Source organism: Ascidiella aspersa, chromosome 6 (genome assembly GCF_963924565.1).
Source record: "Ascidiella aspersa chromosome 6, kaAscAspe10.2, whole genome shotgun sequence".
NCBI classification, from domain to species: domain Eukaryota; kingdom Metazoa; phylum Chordata; class Ascidiacea; order Phlebobranchia; family Ascidiidae; genus Ascidiella; species Ascidiella aspersa.
The window spans coordinates 4,275,684-4,292,427 of NC_139452.1; the positions used below are offsets into that span (position 1 = coordinate 4,275,684).

Here is a 16,744-nt window from a genome sequence, read left to right on the forward strand (position 1 = left end):
GTAGGATTTACTTGTTTCACTTTATTCCATTTCTTGTTGTTGTTAGATTGGGCAAAAACTTATTTTTGCCGGGTTCCTTTAAATATATGCTCTACGAAACCAGGTTGCTTTAAAGTTTAAACCAAACAAGGCTGTCCAATCAATGATCTGCTGTCAGTCTCCTGAAAAAGCCCGCGAATTATTGCTGAAACTAGTTTCATATGTAGTGTTTTTAATTTATGTAATTTTGTGTTTTGCAGGCAGTTATTAAATTTATTAAACTTAGCTTAACATATATACAGTTTTCAATTACAGAGCATAAGGTATCAAATTAATAAAAAAATGTTTTACAATTAATGCCTGACTGAAACATTTAGCAAAAACAAAATCAGTCCACAATGAGTAAAGTGTAGTCTGTTTTCGGCGTCTTATTCAGATCATAGAGACAAGAATACTTCCCTGCTGTCATTTGTGGTTACCCGAATGCCTTCTTCTTGCAACTAAAGGTTGCGAATAAAACCGCGGCCTTGGCGACTTGATGCTGGCATTTCTTGAGCTTCGAAGTCACTTGTTTTTCCGTCGATCAGCAGACAGACATCCTCTACAAAATGGGTGACGATGAACAGGTAATTACTTGAATATAATTCTTTATCCTTAAGGTCTTTTTTGAAAGTGTTCTCCCAAATAAAGCAGTTGGAACGGCCATTGCTATATGCCAATTTAAAAAGTTTAAAAAGTTTAAAAAGTACGCTATTCAGGGATCTGTAATTTAGCTCGAAAATGAATGTTAAAGAAAAATAGTTTTAGTACAGGGTTTCTTAAACTGGGGTCCATAAAGGCCGAATTGAAATATTAGTGTATATTTAAGAAGTAATCAATTTATCAAACAAAACAGTTTAAAAAAAATAAAACGGTTTTGCACTCAATGTATTAATACTCATTTCAATTTCACATTTTTCAACCGAAATCAGCACATTTATGAAGTCTATTTTGTATTTTGACGTAAATTTATGACGTCATTTTTTCAATTTGCTTGCCTACCGTGGTTTACGCGAGCCTCCCAAAACCAAAAATATTTAAAAGTTTGAACCCCTGGTCTAGTAAATCGGCCTCATCTTATAAATTCGTTACGAAAATGTTCAAAGACTAATATACGTTTAATATAGGCTACGTTTGACAAGGTAAGCATACTTGACTTGATCTCGGAATGATTGACTGTTAATTTTAGTTGCCTTATCGGAGAAAAATTAGAATTTTAATAAAATGTTTGTTCTGGCAACACGGGAACTCGGACTTAAAACGAATATTGCATCTTTTGTTTCTTGCTGGATTAGTAGAAGTGGTGAAAGTATGCCGAAACGGTTAAGGACGGTGTTACGTTAAAAGAATTATGCAAAAAAGTTGTTTAAAAATTCGCAGGCCAACCCGCCATTTCACGCCATTTCGTTTTAAACTTTCTCATATACCAAGTTAACAAACTTTTATTTTGAAAGACTTTCTGTTGCAAATATTCTCTGTTTTTTTGGTTTTGACCAGCAATAAGGTACAACGGTGTGGTTGGGTGGTTTTGTTGGATAGTTATAATTCAATAACTAATAAACGTCGGAATTTCGACTTTGACCTGCGATCCAAGAAAAATAAATTTTATTTTGAAAACTTTGTCATGACATAATAACTACAAAATTTGGATTCGCTATAGTAATTAAATACGAAATTTGCACATTCCTATGTGTATGTATAAGGTACATTGTACATAGGCCTACAGACTGACAGCTTGCATCCACATTTCTAAGCGACATGGGCGACCAGCTGTTTTACTGAAGGTGTATTGGTTAAGTGCGGTGTCTCTTGGGGCCCCATATGTTATTTAGCCTCGCCGCTACGTCAAATTTGGAATTATACTAAAATAAACTCACTTAGGCCTCCTATGGTGCAGGCTACCCATGTACCATATTTAACGCTTGCTTAATTCGATCTATCTATCAAAACTTCATTAAAGATCTATAAGGACGCGTCGTATAAATAAATCTAAGTTAAACTACCAAACTACAGGGAGATATTTGTTGAAATATCAGGTGTAAGATCTTGATTTGCAATTGATTCCTAGATTAATGAATTATTATTTAAATCAGGAGTGAAAATTGGATCTGTGGACCACACAAACGTTTGCTAAATTCAAGTTATTTATCAAAACTTTATTGAAAGACGAAAACAACATATCATATTGAACAATTTAGTATTTAAAAATGCTAGTATAGCACAAACCTTTAATATAAAAAAAAATGGATAATTTTTGCTCTGTGTTAGTTTTACTGAAACGATCTGGCATTTTTACAGAAGTCCAACTAAGTCTATTAGCACAGTTTCACAAAGAACTCAATAAAAATTGCACCCTTTATCGCCGCGTGCGGTGGCTTTTTAGCAAGGAGGCGGCCGCCGGATGTCGCAACAGCGCATACTTAAGCTCAAGTCGCTTATGCTGAACAAGGCGATCGAAGGCTTAAAGCAAGAAAGTCAGCAGAAAGCGGCTGACAAGAAAGCAGCTCTCAGTTCGCGACTGGAACCGCTCAAGGATCTTAAATCCCTTTCGCAGCAAGAACTCATGGTGAGTTAAATAGATCACTAGATTTAAATCGTTCTTCTGGTGTAAACGAAGTATAAACCGACGTTTCGGCAGCAGATACCATCTGATATCATCAGGGTTAATAATGTAATAACTATTTAGCCTTAATAATGTAATAATTCTGATGAGGTCAGCTGGTATTTGCTGCCTAAACGTTGGTTTATACTACGTTTACACCAGAAGAGATTTCTATCTATTAATATGTTGCCTGGTGGAGCTAACTCTATTTATAAATAGACAAGTTTCAGAATATGTGCAATGAAATATATGGCATCCCTATTGGTGGATTGCTGAATATTTACCCTGTTTTGGTGCCGTAAATGGGTTGAAAGAACTACAGGACTAGGCAGTTCGAGCCGGACTATGGACTTTTTTTTGACTTGAGTCCGATTGTCATTTTAAAATGACTTGAGTGTAAAACAACTTAGCACAAGTCTTTTTGAATAAATATCTAGTCCCAGGCCATGTCACAATCAGAGCAATTAAACTTCAAGCCATGTCCTAAAAACTCATCAAAATAAACCGAAACCGGTGATCGAACAGAAAAGCCCTTCTTTGTTAAAAAAGGCTGGGGAACCTAGCAAGCCTGAAGCAGTTCCACCCACCGGTGTTTAAAGTTTTTTGACTTGGACTTAAGTTATTTCACAAATGACTTGACTTGGGCTGAAGTTATTTCAAAATGACTTTTACAACACTGGATCAACCGATTAAACGGCCTCAATCACCACATGTACTTGTGTAATGGACTCAACTCTATATTCTAGCTCGGAGTGTAGGACTCTGGAGCCAGACTGTGCTTTATTTTCTGGTTTGGAGTTGGACTCATTTATTTCTATCGACGCGAGTTGTTTTAACAAACTAATTTGCCCTGATGATAGATAACACAAAATATAGCTCTGGACATGAAGCGCAGTTCACATTTAATTGCGTTTTGGGGAATTTTCAGATTTTTTATTGTTAAACAACTGACAAAACTGTCCTAGCAAACTAAAAGATTGCTCTTCGGATCGTAAAGTAAGCACATTTTCTTTTATTTTAAAGCTTGAACCAGTGTTTCTCAACCTATTTTGGCTGGCAGCACCCTACAGAAATTATAAATAATTCGCAGCACTCTTGCTCGTATTTTCGCTGAGTGGTTAACTGTAAATTTACAATAAACGAGGTTTAAACAGCACATTAACTGTGCAACAAGATTGAAAAACCTTTTTTAATTTTTGGCATTTTTATCGTTCTCATCATGTATTATCGGATTGAGTCAAATGACTCTTATCTAATTGAGTTAAAAGCACTTTGGCCTTTGTTGAAGTTACGTAGTTTATTTAGTACTTAACATATTTTATGGAAGGCATTTAGTTTGATGACTATGCGTTTTAAGGGATTGGGACTGTAGCACTAGATTAAGGTGGTTGTCAAATACATAACATGTAATTTAATCCATGCTGAAAGTAATTTTACCTAAACTATTATACTCAAAACGTTTTTTGTTTCTGAATCGGTAATTAAACATAGAGCTAAAGCAGTGTCTGAATCGGTAATTAAACCTGGAGCTAAAGCAGTTTCTGAATCGGTAATTAAACATGGAGCTAAAGCAGTAACCAGCAGTAGCCTACAAGCTAGTGTTTGTAATTGGCTGTGGTCTGGTGTCGCTAGAACTTTCTGTTGTTCGCTTGCTTTAGGAGACGTGGTTATACGTATGACGTCATTGTTTTTTGACCTTGAAGGAACTTCTCCGTGACCTTCAAGCCAAGATCGAGGAGAGAGACGAGGAAAGATACAACGTCATGATTAAAGTGCAAAAGAACGACCAGGAGGTATGAGGGTTGATTAGAAACTTTAGTTTATTTTGTAGAAAGAACAATAATAAAGTCTTTGCTTAAGCTTAAAAAACGCTTCACTTAATAGAAAAAGCTTACGCTGGGAAAAGGTTTATTTATTTTCTAGCTAAATAAAGATTAATCTTAAAATATACTTTTAACCTATTGTAAATCGCAGTCTTCAAAGCAAAGCTTTTTTATTTACATTATAAATTGTACACATATTAGGAAATCAAAGATATACATAAGAACCCAGAATAAAAATGTTATAAGACTAAGTAGGAATGTGTTCCCGTTTTGCAAATAAACTGTATTTCGAAGAATATTTAAAAATTTTCCTAAAAATGTTCGATTTTAGCTTTTACAAAACCTTTCTTGAAATGTAGCGACATCTATTATCAACAATTAAATTGAAGTGCACCTTTTTCTGAGGCACAATTGACAAAGCTCAGCCAAATTTAATTGTCATTTATTTTTTGTTCAATCTTACTAAATGAATGATTCTTTTGGTCTATGGCCTGGCGTTTGTACTATTTTATATTAAAATTACTTTTTTTATGAAGTATTGCCTATTCCACACTATCTGAACTTGTCTAAGGTTTTCATTGAATATAAGTTGTAACAAATTTTCATTATAAAACGTTAGCTTTGGAAAAGCTGGTAGTAGGACGTAACAAGAATATCAAATCCCATACAGAAGTAGGTAGCATTTTAAAAAATTCGATAACTCTTTCAAAATGCAACCTACTTCTGTATGGGCGTTAATAATCTTATTACGTTGAACGTTAGATGTATGTTTAAAGGCCGGTTCGTGATGAACCTTCCAGTTCCAAAATGTTTGCTTACCCTTGTAGCCAACACTGTTTTCATCAGATCAACGACCTGAACCAGAAGATCTTTGATCTTCGCGGGAAGTTCAAGCGTCCTCCCCTGAGGAGAGTCCGCATCTCTGCCGAGCAAATGCTCAAGGCCCTTCTTGGATCCAAACACAACGTCTCCATGGACTTGCGATCCAACCTGAAGACGGTGAAGAAGCCTGAACCGAAAAAGGAAGAGGTAAACAATTCTATTTTCTTCGCCTGTTTCAGTATTTTGAAAGGCTTATGTGGTTCAACTGTTAAAGATAATATCAAATTTTATTTTTGCTGTATAAACCTTTTAATGTTACTGTTGTTTATATTGTAAGACCTATTAGCGAAACAACAAGAAGACTAAAACGATTATACAGATGGAAAATTTGATAGCATCTTAAACATATGACAGCAACAAGCGTTTAATTCGATACTTCAACATATTCTTAGAAAACAGTCTTTTTATTTTTTGGTTGGTTAAGTTTTAGGGATTTTTGACTACCAATGTACATATATGATTACACACACAGCTCCGGAAGTTACAAATGAGCGTGAAATAAACGTTATGCTGTTTTTGTTTTCTGTTCAAGGCTGAAGTAAAGGACTGGAGGGAAAGTGTTGACGCAAAAGCGGGAATGGACAACAAAAAATCCCTTTTCGAAGGAGCGCAGTAGACCGGAACGCGATTAGTAGAAGCTTTGTTTTTTTTGATTTGATAACTTTTCACCTTTGACCCAGATATTTTACAGTTTGCAGTCAAGATGACTGAAAAAGTCTATTTTGTTTGGGATGCTATGGACTCGTTCAACTATTTCATGACGTAATTCTACGCTTTGTTTAAACGCAGTTCAAGCGCCAACAAGCAAATAAATTTGCACAGAATTACATTCTGTTTAGAACCCTGTTTTCTTGAAAGAACAATAAACCTACACATTCGCGTTAATTTATGAAAAACAACAGTCGCATATGCAAAATTACCAAATTTTACTATCAAAACTTGGAAAAAGAAATATTTTCGTGAATTTACAAGGAAAGTACCTACACTTTTAACTCTTTGCCGAAATAACCAAAACATTTAAACATTCTTATAGAAGGAACTGTACAAATTATATTTAAATAATGCTCTTGTTTTTTTCTTTTTTAACCCACGAAAAATATTCTTTTCTGGTCACTTTTGTTTCTACGGTGTACATGTTTTATACAGGTTCATTGTAGAAAGAAATAATATGCAAAACGTTTTAAAAATAGATATCTCACCAAATTAAAATTTGATTTTAAAATTTCCATTTGTTAATGTCAAAATAAATCATGGTTGTACCACTGTGCCAATGAATATTCACCTAAAACATACGGTTTAAAACTTTTTTTCTGAATAAAAAATTGTAGGTAATAAAGTACAAACCAGCGCTAAATTTTATCATAAAGGCAATTACTTTTACTTCAGTACCGGTACACTTAAATTTATTTTTAAAGGCATTAAAGCTTTTGGTTAAACAGTTTACCACGGTAACAAGTAGTGGGAAATTAGTATTAACTATTCGATAGACGTGATCAAAATGCCATTGCGAGAGGTGAACTTTTCCATTCAAAGAGTCACGATCTACATATGTCGTGCCCTTTCCTTGCGCTCATCTGCCTAAAAATAAAAAGGTCACGTCATTGCGTTTTTGCTGCGTCACGCGCGCGCCAACTGAGGCTGCTGGACAGCTGCTGCTAGTTAAGTGAGGCTGCGACTGGGGATTTAGCCTCTCTAATTGCTGGCAGACTCCCTAAGTGCAATCTAATACCATCCGAAGTCGCACTTTGTGCATGCTGCATAACTTGGACTGAAGTTTGCGTAATACAAAACTGGGCGCTGGTCTAGAATCCTACCACAGTTCTAAAATCAACGCACAAAATTTGAGTTAGGTTGCGGGTTAGCGTTTGGGTGTGGGTGGGTCAAGTATTATTATATTCTTTGTTTAATAATAATACTTGACCCACCTTAACCCAAACGCTAACCCGCACCCTAACCTAAATGGTGTTTCGTTGTGGTAGGATTCTAGACCAGCGCCCAAAACTGCATATAGATACAAAAACTAATGTATGACTATTGTTTTTGCAAATTTTTAAAGCCCAATATTACATGTTTCCTGTGGGCCTGTGGGGCTTCAAATTCAAACAAAGCTGAAAACGCTTAGTAGCCTACAATTATTGACCCTGGTCTATAACCCTATACCACTTTTTTATGGTACCGTTATACAGTTACAAAACCTGTTGTCAAAATTGAAATTGCAAACTGGAAAAAAAACATAATAAAGCGTGACACACCTGAACCTAAATGCTAACCCTCACTCTAACCCAAAAAATGTGCGTTGATTTAACAACTATTTGACGCTGCGCTGGGAAATAAGCCAAAATATGGTGCACAAGAGATAAATTTTCCTTTGGTGTGTATATACCATTGCTAACATTTTTTGGGTCATAGTTAACGGGTTTCTGGTATATGTTACTGCACCCAAAACAAGTTGTTGGATTAGCCTCGCTAATTGCTGGCAGACTCCTATGAGTAATCTAATACCACCCGAAGTCGGCAAGAAACGCGAAAGTGTAATGTCATTAAAGGTGATTTGATACTGATCACGATTTAATGCTATGTGTTGGAAAGCTCCGTTTAAGTCCGTGCTTTCCAACCTTTTTCAGTTCGCGACCTGGTTTTAATGCAAGTTTACTTGTGTGACCCAAAATGAGATATTACCAAATAAAAAAAAATTAATGAGGAATTAAGATTAATATTTACATAAAACCCGCATCTTTACTATACTGGCGTACCTACTGTTAATGCGACACAACACATCTAATTGTTACGTTTTTCTTACATTGTTGCATAAATATTACGTAATGATAATGCAATAATTTCCCGATCTAATAGAAAACTGCAACATTTCGAAATGCTTCGCGACCCACTTAAAATAGTTTTTCAAACTTCGCGGCCCCTTAGGTGACCTCTAGCGGCCAAAAAGGCTGCGTGCGAGTCTACATCAATTTCCGCAAGCTCAGTCAGCGCCACCGCCTTTAATCCGAAGCCGTTGCCTAGCGCTCGGGATATTTCGAGCAAAACTGGCGGAAAGAGATTTTCTCGAACCTTGACCTCCACGTTGGCATATTTTCGTGTTAAGAAAGACGTCCCTAAGACCGCTTTTGCCTCAAACTCCGGTTTTTAAGAGTTTCTGCGGGTGCCTTTCGGAATTAGACTCGGGACTCGACGGAGTCGGTTTGTTTTGCTGTAGTCGGACTCGGGACTCGGGCACAACCACGTAAAACTACCCGGGTTCCTAGTCCGACATGCGCATGCGCAGTACTAAATTCTCATATGACCACCAACTGGAAATTGTAAAGGTGGAATAGCATATAGTGGATTACTGCCAACCATCTATAGTGAGTGAATGAATTACGACACCTATATAAGTGGATTGCTGAATATACACGTTATTTTTGTTACGTATATTGGCGGAATACAAGCTATAGAATCTGGGCCGGACTCGGGACTCGAAAAAATCGAACATTTGCCCAGAGTCGGACTCGGGTCGCAGCCCTGGTTCGAAGCACACGTGACCTGCTGTTGTGCACATGCACACTTGGTCGGAACACCTAGTAGCAGAGAAAGCGCTGTTGGATCGCTTTTAAGCGACCGGGGCTACTGTGAAGCCGAACAAGTTTGGCATGCCTGGCTTGAAATACTTAGGCTAAACTTGTTGCAAACCCGCCAGAAAATATCCGACTCATTTCGAGGCGTTTCGCGACCGACAGGACGAACGAAAGTCCTGGCCGTTGTGGACGAGACGAAACGCTACGGACATCTTGTAGTTATAATTTATGCAAAGTTGCGCGAGAACGGTTTTGCTTCTTTCTGAATCAGCACCCAACGTCGATTTGAACTTTACCCATCGGAAAATCGCTCAGGAAAGGTCGCTTCAAAAGTCCTTAAATCGTGTTGAATCAGTGTGTCCAATAAAAGATGGTAGTCTAAGGCGTTTGTTTAAGTAAGGCGTCATCGCAAATGCTTTTCCTTGCGTATTCTTGCAAGAGCAACACGGTATGCTTCACCATGTGACGTGTGTTCTGTCCGCGCAAAACTTTAACTGCAGAAAAAAAGTCTTTCCCTTTTGCGGATTGAGGATCTCGGGGCGCCATGGGCCTTCAAAAAGCTCCGGTTTCATTTGTACAAGATCGAGTTTGCTATCCAGACTTCGAGCAAGGTCCTGGCTGGTCTAGGAACGGCCAACCTGGTCCGAGCGGTCCAAATAAGGTGCGCTATGTACCTGCAGACTTTACGCGTAAAATTCAAGCTCGTTAAAGGCCAGAACAACGCATTGGCTGATGAGCAGATGACGCCTAGTATTGCTGATATTATATGGTTCTCAAAGTATAAGTCGCGACCCAAATATGGGTCAATCTTACGCAAACGAACTTTTTCTATTTCATTTTTCAAGTAATTTCAATTTAATCATGACTAAAACATTGCATCATAAGCATTCCATGGCTTCAACTCAGTAACCTGGATTTAAGCATTATGTTTTATGAACGTTTTAATGGCAGCCAACTACAGTATAGCCATAGCCAACTACAGTAGCTATAAGACTGGTGTAAGCGGTAGCCGCCCATTTGCTTTATTACTTTTTATTTATTTAAAAAGATTATTCTGCTAGCTCGTATTACACACATATACCTAAGAATTCTGTTAGACGAGCGTTTTTATAGAGCTATCGTAGTCACTGATAAACTTGGGATTAGAATTAATAATATTGTGTATTATTTATTCGCAACTTGAGGTCCTGAGCAGAAACTCATCCGTTTCAGTTCAAGCTATAGGTTCGTTCTTTCTATGCTAGCTACAGGTTTTGTTCCTTTTAACTAGGTCAGTGCTTTTCAAACTTTAAAATTTCCATCCGCACAAAACAAGCACAGTAAGTTCGCAACCTTCAGTTTTGTTTGTAAAATAACAATGAAAGGGTTTGTGTATTAAAACCGTGTGCCTAAGCCTTGGCCGATATAAAATAAATAGCTTAAGCTGCAATAAACCACTACACGACACTATAGTATTGTACCTGTAACGAATAAGTGGGCGCACCAGCTTATTTGATATTACACATAATAAAAGATAATAATGAGCCATTTTTATCCGCACATTCATCCGCACGACGTTGGTCATCCGCATTACAAGTTTTTTTTATTTTATACAAGTGTGTCACATCCCATGCGTTGAAAAGCACTGGACTAGGTCATTAATTGCAGGTAGTATTGTTGAAAGTTAGACTCAATTATTTGTTTGTAATAAGTGATTGTTTTATAAAGGCTACCACATTTGAGGCTTGGGTCGTGAGATGTTCATAAAACTCGGATTTGGGTCGCGCTCAAAAAAGTTTGAGAACCCTGGCTTATAAAGTGGAGGTGGGGTTATAAAAACAAGACCCAACTGTTGAATCCGGAACTGTAGGCAGCATATTGCCGCATGACGAATACTACCACGCTGAAGTGTATATTATACAAAGTTTAACTAGCCGAATATGCAGCACCAGGTTTAGTTTCAATTTAAAGGATTTCTTATTGTTGTAATGAATTAAGTCAGGGGTGTCCAACAAGCGGCACGCGTGCCAAATGTGGCACGCGACCTAATAAAAAATGGCACGCAAGCCCTCCCCCAAAATACGAAAATTGTTATTTAGCCAATTGCCAAAAAAGCTCAATTTGTTATTCAGCCAATTGTCAGAAAATACTACGTTTGTTATACAGCCAATTTGTTTGTTCACAATATACCATTGTTTGTTCACAATATAAAACAATTGCGGCAATCACGACGGCCAACAATTACTTTTCATATAGTAACATTATACTGTGTGGAGGCTAGCATTCACATAATATTATATAGCTTGGTGTGAAGAAACAAAAGTCAGCTCACCGAGAGACACTTTGATGCAGTGATGCGCATTTCCTTTGGATAGTTTTTTTTTCAACTTTAAATAAACGTTCTTAATTTTGGTAAAATAAGCGCTTTTATGATTAAAAAGAACTTGTTCGGTTACGAAAGTTTGGCACGGGAAGAAGTTATAAGATAAAAATTGGCACGCCGGCATGTTTGAGTTGGACACCCCTGCATTAAGTCAATGACCTGAATTGTAGCGTACTCAAGTCACTCTTTTCAAATGACTTGACTTAAATTAAGACTTTTGCTCAAATACCTTGACTTGACTTATGTATTTTGGACAAATGACTTGGGTTGAAATGAGGTGTTTTCATTAACCAATTGATTTATATAAGTTGGGTTATTTATATATATATATATATATATATATATATTTATGACAAGGATTTGAATTAAAGTTAACTTGCTTTAATTGTAACCTGACTGGGATTTGAATTGATCAGTTGGTCTGGGATGTGATTTGTTATTCATTCAAAAATCCTTGACTTGGACTTTATTTACAAATCCAATTCGACTTCGACTTCGCAGCTTCTGGTCTAAACCAGGGATGTCCAACCTTTTAGCAGAATGAGCCGCATTGTCACTTTAAACATTTCGATGGTCCGCTAAACCTCTTAAATTAAAGGGGTGACGTCATATCGCGACCTCATAAAAACAACTTGACTTATAAACACCCGCTTTTAGAGAGTGAACTTATGCGCGAGTATGCAAGTAATCTCGACCTTATTTATTATTTTTATTATGGAAAAACGCGAAAATTTGAGTTTTTACATCTTTGGGCTGATACATTTCCTTAAAACGGTCCGGAAATATACACAATTAAAAAACACACATCTTGTTTAGCAATGGTGTGTGCACAGAGTGTTCGACGAATGTTGACATGCGACATTAAACTTGATTATAGTCTCAGAAAAAACATAAGATTATGACTACATCAAATACTGCGCGATCTTCACGTTTTGATAATAGTCGAGACAACTGTTTTTAATAAAGGCTACTGAAAGTGAGAATAAGTGGTGGGCCGTACGTAAATATCAGGCGGGTCGCAATGTGGCCGCAGGTTGGACATCCCTGCTCTAAACTCACTTTTATTCGGTATTGTAAGTTTCTATTTGTTTGTACTTACTATCTTACTTCCATGAAGCTCAATAATGCAATTTATAGGCCCAGGCCATTTGTTTTCAAATCGTTTTTTTTTTTTCGTTATAATATTGCTTGTATTATAATTAATAAAAAAGTATATGTAATCATGCGGCGCATTTAAAATGTCCTACATTTATAGAAAAGTTTGATATCCAGTGATATCGAGATTAGTTTAAGGAACTTATAAACATTATTCGTTAAAATTATTCGTTAAATGGGCTGATTTAACTCTTCCGATTCAAGTTTTACTGCTTATTTGTTTCCAAAAGTCGCCTAAAAACCAGCACAGACGATTAAATTTTAAGGGGTTGTGAACATAACGTAATTAGTAGTTTAGAAAGCATATAAACAAAAAAACAGCATTAAAACTCATAAACGAAAAAAGCTATAAAACATCTGGAAAAGAATAAATGAATCAATTGCTGCTAAAACGGTCATGGCTGTTTAATAGGGATACGGACGTTAGCGATACGGACTGGCATGACAAATCGTTTCCTGAAGAGCAAACCTCAAATTGCATAGAGTATAATGTGCTGCGTTTTAAATGCGTCAAAATTAACTTACTGCGCTGCAGTATTATTACTGCCTTATGTTTTGAACTCATTCTAGTTGGCACAATGCAGAATTATATTTGGAAGAAGTACTGTTTGGCTTCTGAATTAGTGAATTGCGAGAAAATTAAAAAACTTGACTACTTTTCAAAGTGTATAATTTTAAAAGGATTATTTTTTTGGTTTTATGTTTACCAGCATTACTGTAATGCACGATAGAAATTAGTTTACCGCTGTCGCTGGAATACATAATGTGTGGATAACAGTTGCTAAAGGAGTGGTTTCATTTTCAGTTTAAACGTTTTAAAAAATATTTTTCCGATTTGTTTATTTTAATTCCTTTATTAACTTGTGCTGTTCTTTCTTAACTGCGATTTTCGCAAATTTAAAAGCATTATGTGTAGATATGAGCTGGTTAGGGTCGTGCAGGTTACAGCATTCAGAGAATTTAACTAACGGGAAAATATGTTGCCTCTAGTTTAATCGCGTTCAACGCGAAAAGAATTGCATTTAGTTGTTTTAAAATAGGCCAGACTCAATTAAAAGGATACATGGCGCTTGAGGCACAAAAGAGAGATTCAAAGCTTAAACTAACGGCATTTATAATTTAATTAAACCAAAATGGCACTTTGTATAGTTTATGTGTAACACGGTGCAACATGCCGTTGCATGAACAACCGATCAAGTTGACCAAGTCTGCATGGAATGCACATTGTTATGGTTTGAGTTTAAAATACTGCGAACCAAAAAATACGTGCTACGTAAGTTTATTTTTTTATACTTTTAGAACTGTTGAAATTTAATAAATCCCATTGCAAGTTTTTACACAACAGAGGCGGCCCAACCACAAGACGTTACTTCTTTCGATTCAATTAATTTTTCAAAAAAATCGATTTAAAATTAGTTTACCAGGCACCTTTCCTTTCTTTTTTTTTCAAAAGCTTAAACTAACGGCATTTATAATTTAATTTAACCAGAATGGCATTTTGTATATGAGTCACACAGTGTAACATGCCATTGCATGCTCACACCTTCCCTGAACCGAAAAGATGAAATTAAAACGGAAAAAGCGTAAAGCTTAAAAAAATTGTTGACACAAATTTGCCTAAAAGTACAGTTTGAGGGGGCTATGGCCTGGTGACCTTGTAATAACAATAAACAAAACAAAAACCTTAGACACACCAAATTTTGAACTGCAGGCCAATGACTGCACGGCTATCACACGGCTCCTAACTACATGATAAAACTGAAATAATAAAAAGATAAACTTGAATAAACAAAAAAAAATGGAAGGCCCACAGTTAGCGGATCACTGTTTTAGGGCGTCATTTAATAATTTAATTATTTATTAGTGTTTTGGTGAACTGTCGGACGTAGGCCTATTTTGATATCTATGTTATTCTGTAAATATGTGATTAAACAAAAGTCATTTTATCGCTAAGGCCTTTTGGTTGTACGCTATAAGAAGGCCTTTTGGTTGTAAACACAAACAATGTCAATTCCTTCCCAGCAAAAAAAAACACGAAGTATTCTACAAGTTTTATTATTTATTACTTCGATGTTTCCTGCTAACAAAAAAGCAAACCTGCAGAAACCGAGTCAATAAAATTAAAAAAAATATGTAAAACTGCGATAGACGCATCTGCGCCAAAATCCAAGACTTAAAATTTTGCGAATTTTGAAATGCGCCAATCGTCTGAAAATTGAGTTTGTGTGAACGGCTTTAGGTAATAACAAACACTGGGTTAGTGCAACGTTCTTATGACAATAAAAACACGACTGCTTTTCCAAGCACCAACGGCATCAGTAGCCCATTTGTTGTCCGGGGCTTGGGTTTACCGCCCCAAACAAACGGCACGTTGAGATTGGTTGGTTGACAAAAGACCCCGGCGTATTGTCTGACGAGTTTTCTAAAGCGGCGCGAACGAAAGGGCTTTGGCACCCAAAAGAAAACAAGCGACTGGGGAACCGTGTCAAAACAGCAAATCGACAAACAGGGCCGGAATGTAAGTGTTAGGTTGAGATCACGACCTGTGTTAATTCTGGCAAAGGCGTACATGTGAGGCTCATAAGTGTATGGAGGGTATGGTTGGCGTTTTGTTAACGCTCTATTTGTGAAAAGCCTACACATAAGTCTAAGCTTAGGAGTAGTAATTGTTTTAGTAGGAAAGGTTTTTCATTAAGGCGCTAAGTGTGTCGATAGCTTGTAATCCTTTAATTCAGGTAATCGCTATTAATAAGGCTGACAATGTTAGAATATCTAGATATAGAAAATTATACATATATAGCAGTGTTTCTTAACCTTTTTTACTTGGTGGCGCACCTAGAGACATTTGCTTGCAATTTTTTGTTATATAGGCTTTATAGTTGCATATCTTTAAAGGAACTCTAGCCTTGAGACCAAAATAACAACAACAGCAACTTCGGAATGAAAGTCAGCTAGGAATATGGCGAAGATAGGACTAATACCTAATAGCCCCCCCCTATAACTATCACTAACTCCCCTAATATTTTCGACCCTAACAAATTGCTAACACCACCAACTACCCACCCACAAGCCCATACAGGGGCCAAACACCGCCGCGGCGCACCGGTTGAGAAACGCTGTTATATAGGTTTAGGGAAAGGCTTGTCCGTATATGGCTCTAAGTGCATGATGACGTTTTTTGTACTTTACTGCTAAGTTTGTAGAAATTCTAGTAAAAAAGATGCCAGAAATGCAATGAGAGTATCGATGGATTGTTATTATATTAATCATTTTACTGTTTGGCGGATCGGGGTGTTTAGTTAGGGGTAAGAAGGCTACTGGCTCTGAAGACGAGAGCCGACGGCTGCCTAGTCTCTTACAAGTTCTTAATCCGACTCCAAAGGAGCAGGCCGCTAGAATACAATACCTGTCCTTAACTTCCCTTGTACTCTAAGCAAAGACAATCCACTCAGTAGATAGTTGCTCTTAGAGTATATTCACAAATCTCAGAAATACAGCGATAAACAGAGCGGTGATTCAAGCCGCTATTAGTAAGACGCATAAAATAGAATGAATGCGAAACGCTGAAAACGCACAATTCGGCGTTAGGTCACGCGTCAGTGAACAACGGTCACGTGTATAGTGAAGTCAAAGTAGGCTAACTGCTACAACTGTATCCTGAATACGTAATAGTAAGGCTATACGCATATGGATTGCATGAAATACCTCCTACGCTTAGTGTAACCATTAGACTGACTAAAGTGATTTGTAGATAATGCCTGCGTTTATGTAGAAACATAAGTTAGCTGCGTGTGATACTTTATCATTACGTTTTCTAGATGTGTGCCCTAGTATCAGATTGGGTGTTTGCCGAAAGCATGTAAGCAAATAAACCTACCGCCTTAAAAACTTTAACGCAGGCATAGTAGCTGTTTAAGCTCACTCTTCGAAAGCATTGGTATTTAACATATTTTTCCTAAATAAGCTTTTTGTAAGCATTTTAAACAGTATCACTTTCTTGAATTAAGTCATTCGGCATTAGACTACATGAAAATTTCTTTTTTAATTTGATATGTATGGCACACTTGAAATTCTATTGATTTTAAAGGGACTTGACTTCGATAAATACTAATTTCGAAGGAACTTGTTTACAACACTGCCGCCAAGAACATTATGGGCCAAAGTAATCTCAAACCTTACAGAGTATGGATGGACAGAATGGACTTATACGTTTTAGGATTTTCTTTGTCTTCTGGGCGTCCTTTGTTTGTTTTTTGTTAATGGTCTTTAAAGGGGAATGGCCTAAATTATGCTCAGCCTTATTGGGTTTATTTATATTGACAAGCCTTATTGC

At 36.8% G+C, this 16,744-nt stretch overlaps 1 protein-coding gene across 1 annotated transcript; it reads left to right on the top strand.

The window, feature by feature from the left end:
* The first annotated feature begins 449 nt into the window (after positions 1 to 449).
* Positions 450 to 6,154, top strand: LOC146139250 (troponin I, cardiac muscle-like). Its single transcript, XM_083391113.1, has 5 exons — positions 450 to 605; positions 2,402 to 2,584; positions 4,324 to 4,413; positions 5,290 to 5,472; positions 5,858 to 6,154. Exons 1-5 carry the CDS (start codon positions 588 to 590, stop codon positions 5,939 to 5,941), a joined length of 558 nt encoding a protein of 185 aa, XP_083247239.1. The 5' UTR covers positions 450 to 587; the 3' UTR covers positions 5,942 to 6,154.
* The last annotated feature ends 10,590 nt before the right edge of the window (positions 6,155 to 16,744 follow it).

Excerpts from the sequence above, each read along its gene's own strand:
- LOC146139250 (XM_083391113.1), top strand. Across the intron at positions 2,585-4,323 it reads TTTCGCAGCAAGAACTCATG|GAACTTCTCCGTGACCTTCA; the intron begins GTGAGTTAAATA and ends TTGACCTTGAAG. Across the intron at positions 5,473-5,857 it reads CTGAACCGAAAAAGGAAGAG|GCTGAAGTAAAGGACTGGAG; the intron begins GTAAACAATTCT and ends TTTCTGTTCAAG.